Source organism: Dromaius novaehollandiae, chromosome 2, assembly GCF_036370855.1.
Source record: "Dromaius novaehollandiae isolate bDroNov1 chromosome 2, bDroNov1.hap1, whole genome shotgun sequence".
In the NCBI taxonomy this organism is placed as follows: domain Eukaryota; kingdom Metazoa; phylum Chordata; class Aves; order Casuariiformes; family Dromaiidae; genus Dromaius; species Dromaius novaehollandiae.
Genome location: NC_088099.1, coordinates 101069631 through 101088587, shown reverse-complemented (window position 1 = coordinate 101088587; position 18957 = coordinate 101069631). Strand labels below are relative to the sequence as shown.

Sequence of the window (18957 nt, the reverse complement as noted above, 5' to 3'; positions counted from 1 at the left end):
TAAATGTAAACCTGCCATGCAGGAATAATCCCGGGAGTTACAAGTGGATGGTAACATATCCCTTTTCTAGGCTCATTTAGGTACATGCCTCTCTGCACAGAACCTTAGCTTCAGTTTCCTCAGCCTTTCTTGTTTGGTGACTTGTACTGGGAGACAGAAGCAATGGGATCGATCCCTTAAGTCAGTGAGACCCTGGAGCCTCAATTGCTCAGAGTTCTCTGAACAAGTGGGCTAGCACCTCCGCAGGACGGTGATGTACTTTTTTTCCTTCCTTGTATCTTTCTCCAGTGTCTGTGGTAAAGAGATGATTTGGGACATTGGTGGGGAAAAAAGTGCCTGTCAGGGAGCAGCAGGAGTGGGTTGCTGCATTGGGAAAGGTGAACCCAGAGCTGAATGTCAGAGCAAAACAGGCAGGGCAGCGACACCCCTGAGAAGGAGGCAGTTCTGCAGTACCCCAGCAAGAAGCGCAGAACAAGTCTGGTGATGGCAGCCAGGATTAGCCACCAGCACAGTGATTTACCAGGCAAGTCAGAGTGATGATGCAGGGCTGATGTCATGCCAGGAAGTCAAGTTAGGGGGTTGGGGTCTGGATTAACAGGGACATGGGCAGGCACGGGCATAGCTGCAGCGCAGCTTGGGTGAGGCCCTCAGTGTCACTGCAGCTGCAGAGCACAGGGAGCCAGGCCCCTGGTTCCCACTGCTCTGTTGCCGCAGTCTGATCCCAGGCCAAACAGCTGAGTATTAGAGCTGGTCTTGAGTGCAGGCAGTGAAATCCCTTAGCGGGGGGGCTGCAGTCAGAGAACTGGAGAGTTCAGCTTCAGGTGTACTTTTTCCCCTTCCTGTGTAGAAACAAGGGGGAGGCGGTACAGGAGGGCAGATGTTCTGTTTATAAATCATCCTTGTAAATGCTCAGTTCTGGGCTTTGAACCTGATGCTGGTGGCCAGGTGTCTCAATGTGTTTGCTCCAGCTTGAAAAGGTTAATAAGCCACACACATCAGCATTTAAGACACCTCTCTTTAACTGGTGTGTGGCTTATTTACCTCTTCATATTGCTTTTGGACCAGTTGTCTTTTGTGGAAGTAAGATGCAAACATACACACGCCTCCTGCAATAAACTGAAGACAGCCAAGATACAGCTGTTTTCAAATTGTGTAATACTGGTCTCAAATCAGTAATTTGCAAGTTTAGGCTGCAGCTGTCCCTCAGTGAAATAAAGGCAATGGAAAGCAAGGAATTAGACTAATAAGGTTTTAAACTTAGATCAGGGTTAAGCTGCTCTGCTGTTTCATGAATTGTAAGTTTGTCTCATTATTCTGTGGCTGGTTTTAACTTCTAATGTGGCTTGGAAAGTAACAGTTTGAAGTTAAAAACTGCTGCTAGTACTCCTTGTTACTGCTTTTATGTTCTGGAGAAGCAGAAATTCAAACAAAGGGAGGGGAGAAAAGCTTGAGTTTTACATACCCCCCCCCCCCCCCCCCCGCCGCCTTGGAACATAATCAGCATAAACTAAATTTCTTAAGCATTAGGTGGCATTTCTGCTTTAAGAATCCAATATGTATCAATGAATCAGAGTTAAAACATCTGTACAAAGCCTTTTAGCCTCTTATAATTAGTCCTGAAGCTATTAGCAAGAAAAACTTCTCAATATTGGTCATGTTTTGATTATGGATGAGTCATCTGTTTTGGTTGTGGATGGTCAAAGCAATTTCAACATCCTTCAGCACATGGTAAGGACAGCATGTTTCTTCTAGCTATATTTAATGCAACAAATATTATCTATCTATTATCTATTTATTTTTCTGCTCTAGGTGACTTAGGAAGCAATGGACAGAGGTTATTACTTAATTCGTTGACCAGACTGTGATCTTAAGTAAGTCACTGGCATCTTGTACTCCAAAGAGTGATTTTTCTTTCTTTCTTTCATTTTTAATCATAAAGCCAGTGCATTTATGAATCAGGACGGTTTTAGAAAGTCTGAGGTTGTCCTTCATTGCCATAACCAGTTACTGATACTCTAAAAATAAATAAGATACATTTAATAGCACAAGGACGTTTATTAGTACTAAGGGAACGAAAAATACTTAAGGCTAGACCAATGGCAATTGAACTAAAGTCTCTAGTGCGTTACTGACCAGATATCCCTATATATCTAATCTCGTATTAAAGTGACATTTTCTTTAGGTGCAATTTTCATAACAAAATACTAGACTTCTTGGTTCAACTGTTTCAGACTAAATCAACTTCCAGTAAATTATATAACCCGTATATTATGGCAAATTAGGTCAACAGCAAGAACTCAGGTTTTTATATGCAGTTAAAAAAGCTATACAAACACTCTTCTTTTTACAACCCTTAAAGTAATCATTAACAGCTTTACATCTTTAAAGCGTGTACTCATTTTGTACTTTTAAATGGCAGGTTTAGTGTAACTAATAAACCTAAAGCATCTATTCTAAATACAACTATTAACAGAAATATCCTGTTAAAATATCCATCTTAATATGCTTTATTGTACAATGCAAGGTCCTTTGCAGGATATTACTTTAAGACTTAGCGTAGAAGCCAGGAAATGTGTTGCATGAGCATATAAACATTGAGGTATTGCATTATTAAGAGTCCGTGTGTGTTTTCAGAGACCAAAGCTGACCTTTAAGATAGAAAGCAACCTCTTTGAAGAGCAGCCTGAATTCTTCTCTCACATAGTTTATTGGACTTCTATAAGAAGTCTGTAGTTCAGTTTGATGATAACCCAATAAAGGCATTCAGAAGCAGGGGTTTATTGATCATTTATGCCTTTTTGGCTCATTGACTCTTAAATTTAAGTGACTATTAGACTAAAGTGACTCAGGCTCTTTAAAACTTCACTGTGACACTCCTTTGACAAAGGAGATGTAAACCTCCATAGATCTTTGACCAAATGTGGACATGATTTAATTATAACTGTAGAATGCAATTTTTAAACTTAATTGTAACTTGGCCAGGTAAGTGTAGCATTCAATATTTGTTCAGCTATTTTCCAGTACTGCTATATCATTATCAGCCAAGTTTTTAGACCTTTCTCATGTCATATTTGTCTGTGGATTACTTATCTCCTACTAGAAGGATTAAGTTCTCACAATCGCTACAACCATTTTCACATTATAAACCCTAAATAACTCTTAGGTACAGGCGAGTTCTGAAAACCTTGTTTGACAGCGTTGTGTTCTTCTCCAAGTCTAATCTGTGCTTTCACTCTCACCTTTGTAGTAAGGAAGCAGCATATCTCCTGAAAGCTTGGTGCTTCCTCTAGTTTAGCCCTGTTTTTTTGCTGTTTGCATACAAGAAAGCAGCAGTTGCCAATGGAGGACTTGCATAGGACAAACAACCATAAAAGTTGTTTTTAAGAGTACACTCATACTATGTGAATATATAGAAAAATGTTAATGAAATATTTGCATTAAATACTCAGTAGTTTTGGCAAGATATGTTATACAATACTTTATGAAATCCTACCTTACAGCCAATATTTTAAATAATATTATGTGAAATATATTTTTCTTCCATGGGCAATAGAACACAAGGTCTTTTATTATTTTCTAATATTGCATAGGCTTAGGAAAAGTTAGAGCAAATAGGCATTTTGGGTTCCCAGTGCAGGACGACTGACGCTCATGTAACATCTCTGCAGGATGACATTCTCTATCTGTGCCCTCCATATTTGGCCACCCAGTCTGTTCTTCCATGTACTGGCTGAATTGCTGGTGGACGAGTTAAAATATTCATGGTTTTTGTTGCTGAATTGTAAGTAGTACCTGGTAACTGAGCACGAACAGCTTTGGTTTTCCAAGAATAATCTGAAAGGAACAAGAACCCAGAATCAATTACAGTTTAAAAGTATTTCACTGATTCATAGATTGAAGAATGAGAGCTTAAAGATGACTTGTGAAACTCCAGGATGCTAACAGATTTACTGTGGTCTCTGGTATGCTGCCTATACTTGCTTTCAGATAAGGTTAGTGTTTCCAGAAGTTTCTGTAACTTATTAGTAATTTTCATCTCTCGGACATGGGTTTTGCAACAATCCCTGTTGAAAACACAGACTGAAATTTAGTGAAAAAGCTGACATGAATGTACACAAGTCTATATCTCTTATCACAATACTGCTGCAGAAACCAGGTGTTTTCCTCTTCATCTCAAATATTTGAAAAAAGTCAGCATTTAATGCTAATGTTGATAAACTTGGTAAGACCCAAACAGCCTAGACTGAAGAACAGCTTCTGGAGATCCTCTTGTTCCTTTTGAGATTTTATGCCTTTTATTCTGCTCCTGCTTAGCAGAGAGCTCCTAGTATACCTGCTGGTGAGTCCTCTTCCTCTCAATTTCCCACTTCTATCTTGATTTCATAGGATCTCTCGTAAGTCCTCAGTCTGTTTTCCTTATATTGGCATCCACCTGGTCTCATAAGCATTAGTAGTAGTGCACTACTGCATTCCTGGCCTTCCTACACAGATTTTCCCTCTTCCTGCATTTCAGGTACTCACTACATTCTCAGGCTTGCTATAACTTAAGTATTTGCACTGCTCCAGTAGTGTGAGCTGTTGCTTTTTCATGTTCATCACCAATTCTTCCATTTTCCCAGGCCTTTAAAGTCAGTCATTTGGGATCCCTGTTATCCAGACTTCTGCAACACCTTACTGTTTTTCTTGTTGGTTTTTTTAGCATTCCTAAAGTATGTCTTGCCCCTTCCATTCCTACTTTCATAGTTTAGCATTCTGTTATTATAGATTACTGACACTTCTTTAAAAATCAGTGTTCTGTATAAAATACATAATTCTTCTGTTGCATCTACATATTTTTCTGTTTCTTATGAAAGCCACCTGTGTTTTCTGGTATTTTTCAACAATAGAATCTGTTTGGCAAAGTTGAGGATCAAGGCATCTAAAAAGGGGGAATCACAAGGAACTGAAACTACTGAGGGTTCCATCTCTTTGGAAACTAATATTGTTCCCTTTTATTTTAAGATGGCATTCCCGATATTTCAGCAGCAAATGATTCCCGTCTGCTTTCTCTGGGTGAGGAAGGTCACTTTTCTCAGGACTCAGCATAGCATTTTCCTCAGAAAAATTTACCTTTTATACTTCTTTACATTATTTAAATTCTGACATTAAAATACTTAATAGAACAAACGAAGAGAGCAAAAACAAATCAGAGCATAGCTTATTTCAGAAAGTAAAAGGCAACAACAATAGAAATTTACAGTTGGATAATAGAAAGCAAAGGGTCACCTAAAAATGTTACTATTCAAATAAGGACAGATATCAGACAAAATCTGCCATTTACTTCATCTTTATCTCTCTAGCCATGCAAATTTGCCATTTTTAGGCTCAGTATGAAGGTTTTAAGCAATAGGATTCTCACTCTTCTCGGGGGCATGAAATAGTCTCTTAATTGACTTCCATCTGCCAGCCTTTCTGACTTTTACTACACATTTTTCACTTCTAATTACAGATTAACAATGATTTTATTTCCCTTTGGATCACCATAATTAATTTCTTTTCATTCTCACTATTCACAGCAGTCTAGAGATGGCTGCAAATTTTGTCCCCCTGTGAACTTTTTGATCCACACATTGTGACAAATCAAAACGAGAGCTGCTCTTCCAGCAGTGAGTCAGTAAGATAATGAAGTGCAGCTCCAGTCTTCTTCCCTGGTGGGTTTCTGATCAACCCATGCTCAGTATATGCATAAAGTTATGAATATTTTTTGTATGCACGCTGCCTCTTTCTTCCTTCCCTCCTCACAAGTCACTTGCAATTTCCTTAAGAGGGAGCAGACAACTGAAAATACCAAGTCAGCAAAATAAGCAAAGTTCTTAAGCAGGACCATACCAGACTGGTCTGCCATAGGCCATTTAATTAAACAATTCACCATTTAGACCCTTACTATATCCTCTGAAATAACTAGACAAATGTCCTTGGAGGGTTTACTGACAAACTAGTTTCTCCTTCAACCTAAGCACTTTTGTTAATCTCTTGATCAGAAACGTATTAAAGTACTCAGAATATACATATCTTAGAGGAGAGAAGGTAACAGTTACATTCAAATAGATTTCACATTGCTTTCAACTGATAAACAAGAATTTTTTTCTAATGTAATGCATGGCCATGTCATTACTACATCACAGCTATTCAGAATTGGTCATTTACATTATAGAAAATAAAAACCAAATGAGAATGTAGCAACTTTGAAACTTTCATTTCATAAAACACTGTCTCTTGTGACCTTTTAAGGATGGAAGAGTTATGTCATCTCAGTATCCACAGACTTGCATAGCCAACACAGCGAGGTGAAGACACAATGAAAAACCATCTTACATGACTCTCAACAGAAGCTGTAGACCAGATGGGGCCATTAAATAAGAGAGCAATTCATTTTACTTTACTGCTTACAGGTTATTTGTGAATTTACTAAAATAACTTGAGGAAGGTCTTTGCCTTTTTTGACATTGTTGGGGCTGTTGTAAGCATGGATCAGCATCACTCCATTGTATTAGATGAGATTATACTGATGATGGACTCATATATTGCATTAAGATTTCTGCCTGATGCTTTATTTATATTTAACATGGCCTCACAAAACAGGACAGCTCCAAGACACAACAGTTACTGTCAAGAAAGTTCCTATAAATCTGCTGAAATACAAGATGGTTTTCTAACCTGAGTTAATCTATTTGCATATGTATTAATTGGTGACAGTACCAATTCTTACTAGCTACATAAATCATGCATTTTTATTTGTATCAAATCTATATGATCATTTACTATCAAATTGTGGAGTTATAGTTTTACAATTCTATTTAGCCCTTGGCTAATCAAAACCAATTTAGCAAACAGTCCAAACCTTCTAGAATAACAAAAAGTTTCCACCTTTATTTTCTCTTCTCAATAGTAACAACGACTTCTTTGGGTATCAGGATTGCCTCTAGATACCTACATTCAATTCGCTTATGTTATATAAAGTCTCAGACATAACTACTTACAAAGCTTGAGGAAAACCTCCCTAAAGATGATTAATAAATCTCTTAGGAAGTGTGGGAAATAAACATCTCTATTTGCTTCAAATGTGTACGACAGGTGAAGGGATGTTTCTTACCTGAGGCAGATGCACCAAAAGGGGCCAGCTGTATCCGTTGTCCAGCTGATCCAACTTCTTTTTTATGAAAAGAAGGCATATATCCTCCTGGTGGGTTGTGAGCAGCACTACCTACAAAGCCAGGATTTCCTGTTGATGTTACACAGTTTAAATATTTTCAGCTGCACTCAGAAAACCTTGCCTGCTTTTTATAGTCATTTCAAAACATATTTACAGTACCATAAGACTACTAAGTAGGAGTGTTCTTCAAAAACTCCAGCTGTTATCTGTTGAGAAGCAGCATATATTTGTTCCTTGCTTTGTATGTTAGTTGGACCCTTTAAAGCACCTAACAAAGCTTCTAAGTTTATGCTCCAGTACATCTGATGCTGCAATTTAGAAGGCGTAAAAACAGCAAAGCAGAGTAAATATTTCATGTGTACTTTCATTAAACTCAGGTCTCATAAAAAGGTTTATACTGAGTTATAGAGAAAGCAGTATCTTACGTTTTACTTGCAGATAATTCCTTTACTAGAAGCTGGTTCAAGTACTTCAATATTCAAAAATCAGTAGTAAATAGTAGTCTCATACTCCACATTTTGGGCCTATATCTATCTAAAAATAGATCCAAACTCCTCTTGTGGTAAGTGGAGCACCACTTGGAGTTGACTTTGCTAGTTCCACAGTTAAAGGCCTGCTATGAAAGTCACACTCAGATCCCCTCTCTCTTGAACCATATGTACAATTTTACTGTACCTGGTTTTGGTCCAGATTTTTATTTACAGCAGTGCTACCTTGGGCAGGTTGACATAATCACCCCCATTTGGAAGTCAAGAAACATCCTGTATTTACACACAAAAATAGTACTGAAATTACTGTCAAATGGCGGAGGGTTCTTTCACAATATTTAGACTGTTCCTGCTCCAAGCAAATTTCTTATTCTATGTCAGTCATCACTGGGAGAGTGTTAGACTGTGTGTGCTGGTGCAATGTCCAGAAGAAAACTGTTTTCTCTGGTGTGGTTCCACATTCAGTAGTATTAAATTTGTGAACTACAAGTCCATACGCAGCTGTTTTAATTTGATCTATAGCAAATAGAGCATTTTTATCACAATAACATTCAAGATGGTTTCAATGGTCGCTTTGGTAAAACACATAATATCTGATTTGACAAAGTTTTTCTGTTTCCTAAATCAGTGGCTTCAGAACAATCCCCAAATGCTTCTCTTCACGCAAATACCCCCCCACCCCGTGATAATTTCAGAACCCAAAGCAGTAGATCTATAAGCTGTAAAATTGGTTATCTACAAACCCCAAATGACTCCTCAGCTAATTACAGCTGTATTGGGTCATACTATGCCTCCCTTTTCAGAAGCATTAATAAAACGTGTTCAGCTGAACTCAGTTTTGCCAGTCTCCCCAGACTGCCACTTGTATCAATCCTGAGAACAGCTAAGTCTGTATGTGGCTTTCCTGTATCTGGTCTGACACCAGTTCCCAGTACAATAAAGAATGACACAAAAGTCCCAATGAAAAATACAGCTTTAATGAAGTATTCCAGTAAAATGTAACTTCTTAATCTTTTTTCTTCCTTTTCAGAAGTGTGCCTGAAGAACAAAAACAACACAGTTTTAGTGGTTCATTCACCTGCCTGTGCATGTACATACCCACACATACATTCTCCTCTTCCCCCCAATTCTCATACCTAATTATTTCACTGGGAGTGGTTCATCGGTGTCCTTTGACAGCGCAGCAGTATTCCTTGTAGTCCTGAGGTCTGAGAATAAAAACATGGCAGACCTCTATTAATATAATCTCAAAAAGACTACTTCTGCCTGCTTCTTATCTACAGCTCAGCAAAGCTGCCTGTCAAAAATTGCTCAGCCATCTTTTGTCTCCTCTTACTGATCAATGTCCAATGTTCTTTGCGAGCCCTTCTGCAGGAATTAGAAGAGGGCAGCCAGGAGGAACAGTCTGGAAGAAACTGAAGGAATGATCTTTTGCTGGATAGGAACAAGGGAGAGAAAAAGGCATGTCAATACAAAACAAAAGAATAACTCCAAATAAAAATTTTAAATCTATTGCAGAGCAAGCCATAAATCATTCCTTACCTCTGACCACTGCTGTACAAAAGAAGGGCTTCTCACTAGAATCCCCATCAGGCATCAGGGTGGTCTGGCAGCATGTGTACAGGCAGATACTGATGGCCATGATGTCAGCAAGCATAAGCTAAGGCAGTAGCCCCTGCCTCGCACATACCTGATTCTTCATAAAGGATGTAGTCATTAAATCATTTGAGGTGAGCAGCAAGTTAAGAAAAAATGATGAATGGTTGCAATGAGGTATATCGCAAAGGAAGTTATGCACCTGAGGTGCCAGAAACTGTGGGAGAGGTGAAACTTTCCAGCAGCTTTACAATGCTTGCAGTGAACAGTGCGTTTACATACAAACTAGGCTGCCTAGAAACTCTGTAACTCCACTGAAATCAATGCAATCACAGCACTGTGAAATCAGCAGTAATAGATGTAATAGTAATACAGTAATAGAAAACAGTAATAGATGGAGAATCAGAATTCAGTCAATGGTGCAAGTCACAAATGCTATTGTGAACAAACAGTCCTTCAGCAGAGGTTCATACGCTTCTCCTTTAGAACCAGTTCTTCACCGTTATCCAGCAACAGTGCAATTATATGCTGTGGCTTATAATTACAATCATAAAATATTCTCTGCCCTTAAAACAGAACAAGCACCAAGGGTTCAGAACAAAGTCAGTCACTTACTGGAACACTCAGATATTCTTTAACGGAATTTAATAAGCACATGTACTCAATTTCTTCTCTCACATTTCAAAGGATTGCAATGGTGTAATTTAGGACAGTCCTCAAAAGTTGGTCCGCATGTGGGGGGAAATGACCCCCCTCCCTTTGCTGTAAGAGCACCTCTTCAATAACAGTTTAATTCTGTGCTCAGTGAAGTTAATGGTGAAGATCCCATTTCCTTTAAAAGGCCAAAATCAAGAACTGATCTTATTTGGTTTCAACACAGATAGAGAAGTGTGTTCCAGTTTTGTCAGTATAAAAAGAAAAATAAAGGATGTTTTACTTGAGTTCATCCAGCTGACAACTCTAAAGAATAAAATTCGAAGTGGAACCAGTTTTCCATGCTGCTTTACCCTGAGATAAGTAAGATTGACTTCATCTGTTTCCCTGCTTCTACATGTCACTGAAAGATAGTTGCTAAAGCATAACTCATTTTTAAGTAGATCCTCTGTCTTAATTCCTTCAGCCCAGAGAGTCTTGGTCTAAAGCAGTCACATTAAAAAGAGTAAGGTTTGACAAAATAGTATTACATCTGAAAATGAAGTATGTAACAATCTGGAATCTGCAATTAAGTCTATTTTAAGTGCAATTTTAAAAAGCAAATATAAAACATAAATATGAAAGATGCAAAGAACCAAGCTATAATTGCTATAAATTACCTTTTGGATCCTCTAATTTTTCATTCAACCTTTCTTTGCATGATAGTTTTTCGATTGGTATAATTAAGTTCTCTTCTGTAGAGAAGGAAGATGAAAGGAGGAAAAAGACAGAAAGACTACTTTAGAAAAACTGGGTGAAGAATCTGGCTAGATGATGTAATAGAAATGAGGAAAAAATGAAGCAAGAATTTCACTACCACATTTTCACAAGTGGGAAGTATTATTCTCTAACTAGTTACTTTACAAAGTCCTTTCTAATAATGGAACCAAAATGTGATTTTCCAACAATGCAGTCACACTGTAGTCACACAAATACATAAATCACACAAGTTTAAGCACTCAGGCATATCTGCCAAGTTGACTGATCATAACCTTGTAATTCTTCATAAGAAAGTGTTTAGAAGTATTTGTTGCTAACTTATTTCATCTTAGGACAATGTTGTGGGTAAGGAAAAAAATGTAGGCACTTAACCCAAATTTAGTTAAATAAACTGTAAACAGCAGTGTCAACTTTCAATCCAATTAATATGAAAAATGAATACATATAGTTTACACATGCTGCATTTCCCTGATTTGTGCCCCAGCTATCCTGCTTTTGTGGGCATCTGTCTTAAACGTTGTTGCCTCCCCACTATATGAAATATCAGCACATCCAGTTTAAGATACTGATGGAAATAATGCTAAGTATTTTCAAACATCCAAAATAATCAGTTTTGTGTTGTTTTTTTCTTTAAACTTTTTAGCAGATAGCCCAAGTAAGCCACATGGACAAAAGCAGGATTTTTGACCATTAGAATTCAGCTGATTTTCTTTTCAGTCCAGTTCAGTAGGTAGATGCCTAACCTCTTGATGCATACATTTGGAAACTAAGCCCCCCAGTCTTTTTGTGCCTCATTGCTTTTCAAGAGTATTTTATGAACAAATTAATTAAATCTCAGGCATACAGATATTGTATTTCTGAAACTAAAGAGGTACATATCCTGACTACTTAAGTTGCTTCAATTCCAACAAAATTCTAACAGGTGCTATAATATTTCCACTTCCTAATTTCTTTTACATAGTTTCAGATGAGCAATTGATAGCTTACAGGGAAAAGCAGGTTTGATGACAGTGCAGTGTAGCTACTAAAGTTCTGTTAAAAAGGCATACAGCATCTACATATAAGCAAGTCTCCTAAAATTTGCCTTGTACAAGCAGGTTAGGCTAGGTGCTTTATTGCTATTAATGCATTTGGAGCAATTTGTGCCAGCTGGGCAATAGGTCCTAAGCTGTTAATTAGGTAACCTCTCAATCAAATGTGATAGGACTATGTAGAGTGTAAGAGTTTTGTGGTCAGAAGATAGAGGGGTGGGTGTGTTTTAAAGTCATGAGTCTGATGTTTTCTTACTGGGAACTCTCAGGTAAGCCATTTAACTTGGTTGAGTCTTAATTTTAACCCTATAAAATGGCAATAGTGGTGTTTTTCACACAACAAAGTAGTACTGAAAGGCACCTTGTTGCAAGTTCCTTGCTGAAAATAATGGATTTTTTCATGCAGCAAAGTATTTAAGATGAGATTTGTAGATTGTTAAAAGAAACACTTAAGATGTTAGGCAATAACTTTATTACATGAGCTTATCACCCAATATCTTGTGTTCACATGTGGGACTGCTGTTTTACAGTGTCCCATGTCACACTGATCAAGCAGTAATGAGGTCAAACTAGTTGCTTAGATTAACTGGATATGATAATGGGTCTAAGAGGATTATGGACAAAACTTGTCTGAGCTTTATAAGAACAACTAGTCTGTATTTTCATTATGCTCTGAAAGCAAAATAAGTAGCTTACATTTGAAAATGTTGTTATTTTAAGAGTATGTAATGAAAATAGAGGGGAAAAAAAAAGGAGGCACAGAGGATAAGCCTGACAGTAGAAGTTAAACCAGAAGGCCTTAACTAAATTAACTGCATAAAGTATGATGTGATACAATGTGACTGTTTTTAATTACACCTTTACCTGTATTATTTTTGTTGAAAGACAGTCCTCCTCCAACATGTCCTAGCGGTTTAGAAAACAACCGGTTGTTCCAGGTTCCATAAGATCCTTCTTTACTAGCTGCTACTAAAGAGACACTCTTAGGGTTTACACCTTAAAAAATAAATTATGTCAAATACTGTAAAAATCAGTCTCCAAACATAAAAATTCAAACAATGAAAATTTGACATTTTTAAAAAAGTAAAACACTGAATTATTTGTGGTATAATGTAAACACCATTAATAGGAATCAAAGAACAATGCCCATTGATCAGATTTCACAATGCAACCATGAAAACAGGAGACATTTATTTAAAAGCAATTTTTTCAGGCTTTCAAGACAACAGCTTTTAAAGTCTATTTAGTATAGTCATTTGGTTTATATAAGACCATAACCTCATTACTGATAATTTCACTTTCAAATAGTTAACACAGATTAAATGCACCTATCAAAAACTGGGCTTCTCCAAGCTGAAAATAAACTATTTCTTCAATGGTTAAGTTTAGAAGTAGGACAAGGAGGTTCTTGTCACCTCAGCATGTTAGGAACATTAAAAGAGTTAATGGGATTACACAGCATGAAAGCAGCTCCCAGATCTAGTGGTGACAGACTAAGAGTAATACTGATAAATAACAAATATGCTCCTTAGAGCTATTATTGGATTAAATGCTGATATTATTTTTTATAACTATGCCTTTGTCTTTGAAAAAAGCTACTAAAAAGAGAGAAGCATTAGAAGTATGTTTTTTGAAAAAGATAAGAAATGGACATTAACTTTCTCTTTGTGTTATTTTTAGATAGAGAAACACTTTTTGTGGACTTAGACTCTTGAGTCTCTGGGTATCCTTTCTGACATTCAAGAAGTGACTTACAGCTGGCCTAATGAATTCCTGGGAAATTAGTGATACATTCTGGGAAATGTGTAATAAAACACCTTGCCTGGCAATCAGGAACTCCTCTGTGAACCAGCTAAGTCCTTATATGCGCATTACAGTAGAAGTCATAATACACTTACTGTAATTGCACAAACCATCACATAAAGAAAAGATAGTAAGTAAGGCACCAAGGAAATCATTTTATTACAGAGTAATAACTGAAGGATATGTTCCCTTTTCCTTCTGCCTCTTCCCATTTTTATTCCTAGCAATTATATCATTTCATGTTATTCAACTCAGAAAATCACTCAGATTTAGACTACGTTATCTATTTATTCCTAAGGAAAGTGACTGTCTTGTGAAGAGAAGCATGTGTATGAATTCCTACCAGTGTGAGTGGACAATGTTTTTAAACACTTCCTACCAAAAAGAGCAACTGTGCTTTTCAGAACTTTAAGTCCAATAAAACCCCAAGCCTCCAGATATTGCAAGACTGAGAACTGTGGGCTATAGGTAGCTTCTTCAGTCCTCAGATAACCTTCTAATGGTCAATCAGAATATACTCTGAGGTGTCCAAGAGATCTTAGATTCATATCGCTGAGAGTGTTTTATATGCTAGTGATCATAAGAGCACCTGTGAACTATTATGCTGTACAAGCAGTGCTGATCTCTCTTTCACCTCTACATAGCCAGGACCTTCTGCATCAGTTGTGGTGAGGTATAGTCTGGCAAAACATTTAATCCAACACGTGAAAGATTAGCCAGGTTATGAAAAGTAAAATTATCCAGTGTGAAATCTAAAGTTTAACTGCACTGCATGTAGATTGTTCATGGCTTATTTTCCTTAACATACTTATGTCCTTACCAGGTAGATATCTTGATTGTCTCAGATAGTACTGTTTTGCTGATGTATTTGATATTCCAGAATCATTTCGCATTGGAACCTTGTTTTCATCTCCTGACTGGATACAACATGAAGCCTTTGGATCTGGCACACTGAAAAATCAAAATGATCAGACAACGTAACCAAAAACTTCAGCTCAGAATACCACAAGCTGACGCTAGCCTGAAGAGTACAGTGCTCTGCTCTCATCCTGCCTTCACCAGTACAATTTATTCCCTGAAAGTAACAGCCAAATCTCCTACATCATGAGTTTGACTGGCACTTAAAAAAAAAAAAAAAAAAAAAAAAAAAAAAAAAAGTCTATCCAACACTATTTAATGACTGTTCATGGTGTTCTTTGAATGCTTAAACTGTTTTTCCAATTCATACAGATACCCTAAATTCTTCCTCAGTTAATAGGAAATGGAGGAAACTTGAGATGTATTTTAATTTATGAAAATTCTATCAAAAAAGCAGGATTGTATCTCATTGAGGTAGTTACTGAAATGAATGAAAGTGGAACTGTCCATATGAATGGAAAATTTGACTTTAAATCAAAATTTTAATAAAAAGCAACTAAAGACTTAAAAAAAAAAAAAAAAAGCAATAATGCAAGTACATATGCAAAATAGCAAGTCACATCACCATAGTAAGAAGTCTTTTTGTTAAATGAGCTCAGTGGGAAAATAAGATTAGGCAGAAGAATTAAAAAAGCAAAGGTGAGATCACTCCTCAAAAAGGAAGGGGGGAAGGCATTTTGAGCAGTTTTTCTTCTATGAATTTCACTTAATCTCTTAAAGAAAGAATGTTTACATTAAGATTTTTTTTCAAAACCAATGAAAAAAGAATTAAGGCAGAGAAAACTGTGTAATCCAAGTAGTACACGAGGCAGCATATGCCACCGTTCCTCATTACCTCATGCTGTGAACAAGTGCAAAGTAAGTAAGACTCCCTTGGAAAAACTGGGTAGTTTAAGAATTGGCCTACTGAATAAATGGAAATGTGGGTAAGTGTTGCAAAACTTTCCCTAACTTAGGTGACAGAGGAAATGAAGTTAACTTAGTTTCAGTAAAACACACGTTTCTTAAAAACAAGACAAACACCCAAACCTTAAGTGCCTGAAAATAAATTTGATTCAGCTTGGATATTACTGTTGTTATGTCACGACCACACCCAAATCTGGTCTGCTCATATATCTCTTTGCATCCTTGCAGAGCTTCATTGACTTAAGTTTTAGCAGATTTGTTTTATCAATGCATAAATCTACTGGACACTGTGAACCATGAAAATTGTGATTTTATAATTACAGGACTTACCTAAAAAGACATTCCTTGTTTTTCTTTTCTTTTAACAGTGCAATGCTAGGATTCTTTGAATATGACATTCCAAATTCGGTGTCATCCAAGTCATCCCGGCTGTCCACAGCCTTTACCAAAGCTTGACCCCATCGTCTCCTGCAGCTTTTAAGACCTACTGCACCATTTTGAGTGCTACTAGCTGCTTGTTTCTGTTTTAAATAAGGAAAAAAAAAAGCTTCAATTCAGTTCTCAAACTTTGTATTTTACATCTAGTTCACTTCCTGAATACACATGAAGAACTTTGAGAATTTTTTCCCTTGTGTTTTGTGTGTATTTTGGTTTGAGTCTCAGAATTATTTTGATACAAAACATATAACAACATCGAGAGGTATTTTGAGTGTAGCTCAGCTGGATTGTCAACCTTAAATTGCCCAAATCTATGTGAAGCTAATGTTCTATTTGCAGGTCCAATTCAGCCCTGAGGCTCTACTGCTACAGAACCTACAAGAACTACAGAGCCTGTGTTCTTGACTGTGGAAGATAAACTGTCAGGAGTGGGGTAGCATGGTGCAGACCCTTCAGGGCAATCATGCTCAAGGTTTGGAGTGCCAATTGCTATGGTCCCAAAGTAGGTATATCTATCTTTCAGAAGTCAGTTAGGCCTTTCCTTAACATTTTCTGCCAAACAAACAATTAGATTATAAAGCTGTTCTTTCACCCGACTGTAGTTTGCTTTCCAGTATCTTCTGAATATCTGTTATTTTTAACATACTTCATATTGTAGTTCAGTGAGCATGAGTGGAAAGCCAAATGAAGGGCACCTTTCTATTTTTATTTCAAAAACATTTTAGATACTCTTAAGATTTCAAACCAAAGTTTAATATGCATCTTGCTAAAAATCTTTCTTTTAAATTCTGACAAGTTCAGGAATTTAAAAGAAGTGGTGAGTTTCCTGTGATTTACAGGTGCTCCTCACTTTGTAGCTATTCACTAATAGGCAGTAGTAAGAGAACTAATGTCCTAAAAAAGCCTCTAAGCTTTCTCAGGTATCTTCTTGCATGAGGCAAAGGAATTTCTAGCTTTCCATTTGTTTAATGTATACTACCAATATTTTGTGAATTGTTTCTCAAAGGTTAATAAGTGATAGCTGTTAAAACCGTGTTACCATATATGTCAGTAAAGGGTATTATACATAAGCATACATTGTTGTTACAAGCAATCTGTTCTTCTGATGTGCTGTAAAATTTTAATAAATGTCTGGTTTTGTTATAATTTTTAATTAATCCCTAATTATCTATTCATAATTCCTCTAATAAGGAATATGACAATTTTCAAGGGATGTACTGGTTGTATATAGTAAGAGCTTGTAATAGAATCACCTGTCTAAATTAGCTATTACTGAAAACAACTTACTGGTGATGAGTTTTTAATGAGAGCTGGAAAAAATGGTTGTGTCTGTGGCTGCTGCTGTTTTGATATTTGTTGGTTAACTGTATTCTGAGGCAACTGAATTTGCTGGAGAGGTGAGTGGTCAGCCTTTAACAGGGGCTGTGGCTGTGTTTTGTCAGGTACATCAGGTGAAGACAGAAGTTCTAGCTTGGCTACAGCTTCCAGTTTGGGTAGAGTTGGCTTTGGCTCTGTTGGCTGTACTGGTTTAAGAGGAGTTTGCTTCTCCAAATATTGTGAAGGAGGTCCTAGAACTTGGCCAACTTGAAAGTAAGGGTACTTCAAAGCCTGGAAAAGAAGATACAATTATACTTCAAAAAGTTAATTTCAGTAACCACATCAAGGATCTAAGCAGGTTTTTGAAGCGTATGAGGAAGTTCTACAGCACAGATGCAAGATGTATGCATAATGAGATCATATGTAAACAGTATGTACAGAAAGCTGTCAGTTTTGTATGTTAAGCTCTTCTCGTATAATTCAGTAAGATGAATACACTTGTACAAGTTAGAGCAGTCATGTACTTTTTTCCTCTTTTACTTCTAGGTTTTGTAGGCTTTGATTTTTGGGATGCATACTTAACAGCTAATGCTTATATATTATGGAAATAGCCAATCTAGAAATATTTAGAATAAACAAATAGCTTACTCAGTTAAAGAGGATTTCTGCATTCATGTAGTAACATATTTCCATCCAAAGATGTAATCTCCACTACAATATTAAATCCTCAGGGCTTTACTGCACGCTTCCAAACCTAACTGTCTTTTGGTGATTCCTGATTCTTCCTTGTTACTCAATGAACAGCCTGACTTTTCTTTTTAACAGAAGTGTGATGGTTGCCTTTCAATATTAATGTCTGGGTTTTGCAATTAGAATTTGTTAATGATTAAAATTTCTCCTTCATTTTCATATTACCAACTTTCTCTTGTTTTGTTTAACATGCTTTGAAGCATATTCACTGTGTTTGCTGTGCCTTCCTGGTGTTTATTAGGAAACTACAGCGTCCATTTCCTTGCCAATGCATATCTTGTTTTTTTTTCCTCTGACCTTTTCATACCCACCACTAGATGCACAATACAGACATACCATGCTAACACACTAAATCGTCTTATATCATAATAATACACTATGCTACTCTTCCTGGGTAGAATCCTACTCTTTGTTAGAGTTCTCAAGAGATTGTTTGCCTCAGCTGCACTTGAGAGTTGCTGCCTTTGTACACATTTCCATGGATGTGCATTAAACTCTCCCTTTTGGCTATGAATTACACAACGGCTGCAGCTGCTTCCTTGACAACTCACTTGAGCAAAACCTGGTTATTTACACAGTATGCCACATGGCCCTTTATGAAAGCAGAGATCTATAGCACGGGACTACAGTTAGACCTCAGTGACTTTAACAACAGAAGTGCTTTATAAAAGTGAAGAGAAATGGTTGCTCTACTCTGTACCATCTGCTTAACCATTTCTGAATCACTTACATTACATCTGCCTATGATACCTTTCAATATGTTTTTTGTATTTCCCAACTATAGTCCCCTTTTATACCTTCTAAATAGGATTGCATTAGGTATGAATACTCACAGTCAACAGAACATACACATCTTTGGTACTTGGCAATATATATACTTTATATTTTTATTAACTGAGATAAAAACTGTGACCTTTGTGACCCATAGGTAAGTTCTTCACAAAGTTTGTCCCTTATCACTTAGTGCAGTTTGTTATATCTCACAGTATAAATAATCCTTAGCTCTTCCATACTGCTTTCTATCTACAGCTTTATTAAAAAAAAGCTTATTTTTCAATATCCCCCTTCTTACAGAGAGGGGAGGAAAATGAAACATGCAGAAGTG

At 36.9% G+C, this 18957-nt stretch overlaps 1 protein-coding gene and 1 long non-coding RNA gene across 8 annotated transcripts in view; one reads left to right on the top strand and one right to left on the bottom strand.

The window, feature by feature from the left end:
• Nucleotides 1–2278: 2278 nt before the first annotated feature.
• Nucleotides 2279–18957, bottom strand: part of MAK (male germ cell associated kinase) — a 33091-nt gene continuing 16412 nt past the window's right edge. For 3 of the 7 annotated variants that reach the window (XM_026114872.2, XM_064507053.1, XM_064507052.1), the window contains 7 exons: nt 17073–17393; nt 15678–15868; nt 14344–14474; nt 12585–12716; nt 10590–10664; nt 7133–7261; nt 2279–3834 (listed from right to left, as the gene is read on the bottom strand). In XM_026114872.2, the coding sequence (XP_025970657.1) occupies nt 3680–3834; nt 7133–7261; nt 10590–10664; nt 12585–12716; nt 14344–14474; nt 15678–15868; nt 17073–17393 (1134 nt within the window). In that variant the 3' untranslated portion in view covers nt 2279–3679. Of the gene's footprint in view, nt 3835–7132; nt 7262–7890; nt 7954–10589; nt 10665–12584; nt 12717–14343; nt 14475–15677; nt 15869–17072; nt 17394–18957 lie in introns of those variants that run through there. The other 4 variants (XM_026114873.2, XM_026114874.2, XM_026114875.2 and 1 more) reach the window with 4 other exon arrangements.
• Nucleotides 12711–18016, top strand: LOC112992028 (uncharacterized). The gene is made up of 2 exons (XR_003261429.2): nt 12711–13443; nt 14347–18016. It is a non-coding gene; the product is annotated as an uncharacterized LOC112992028 (long non-coding RNA).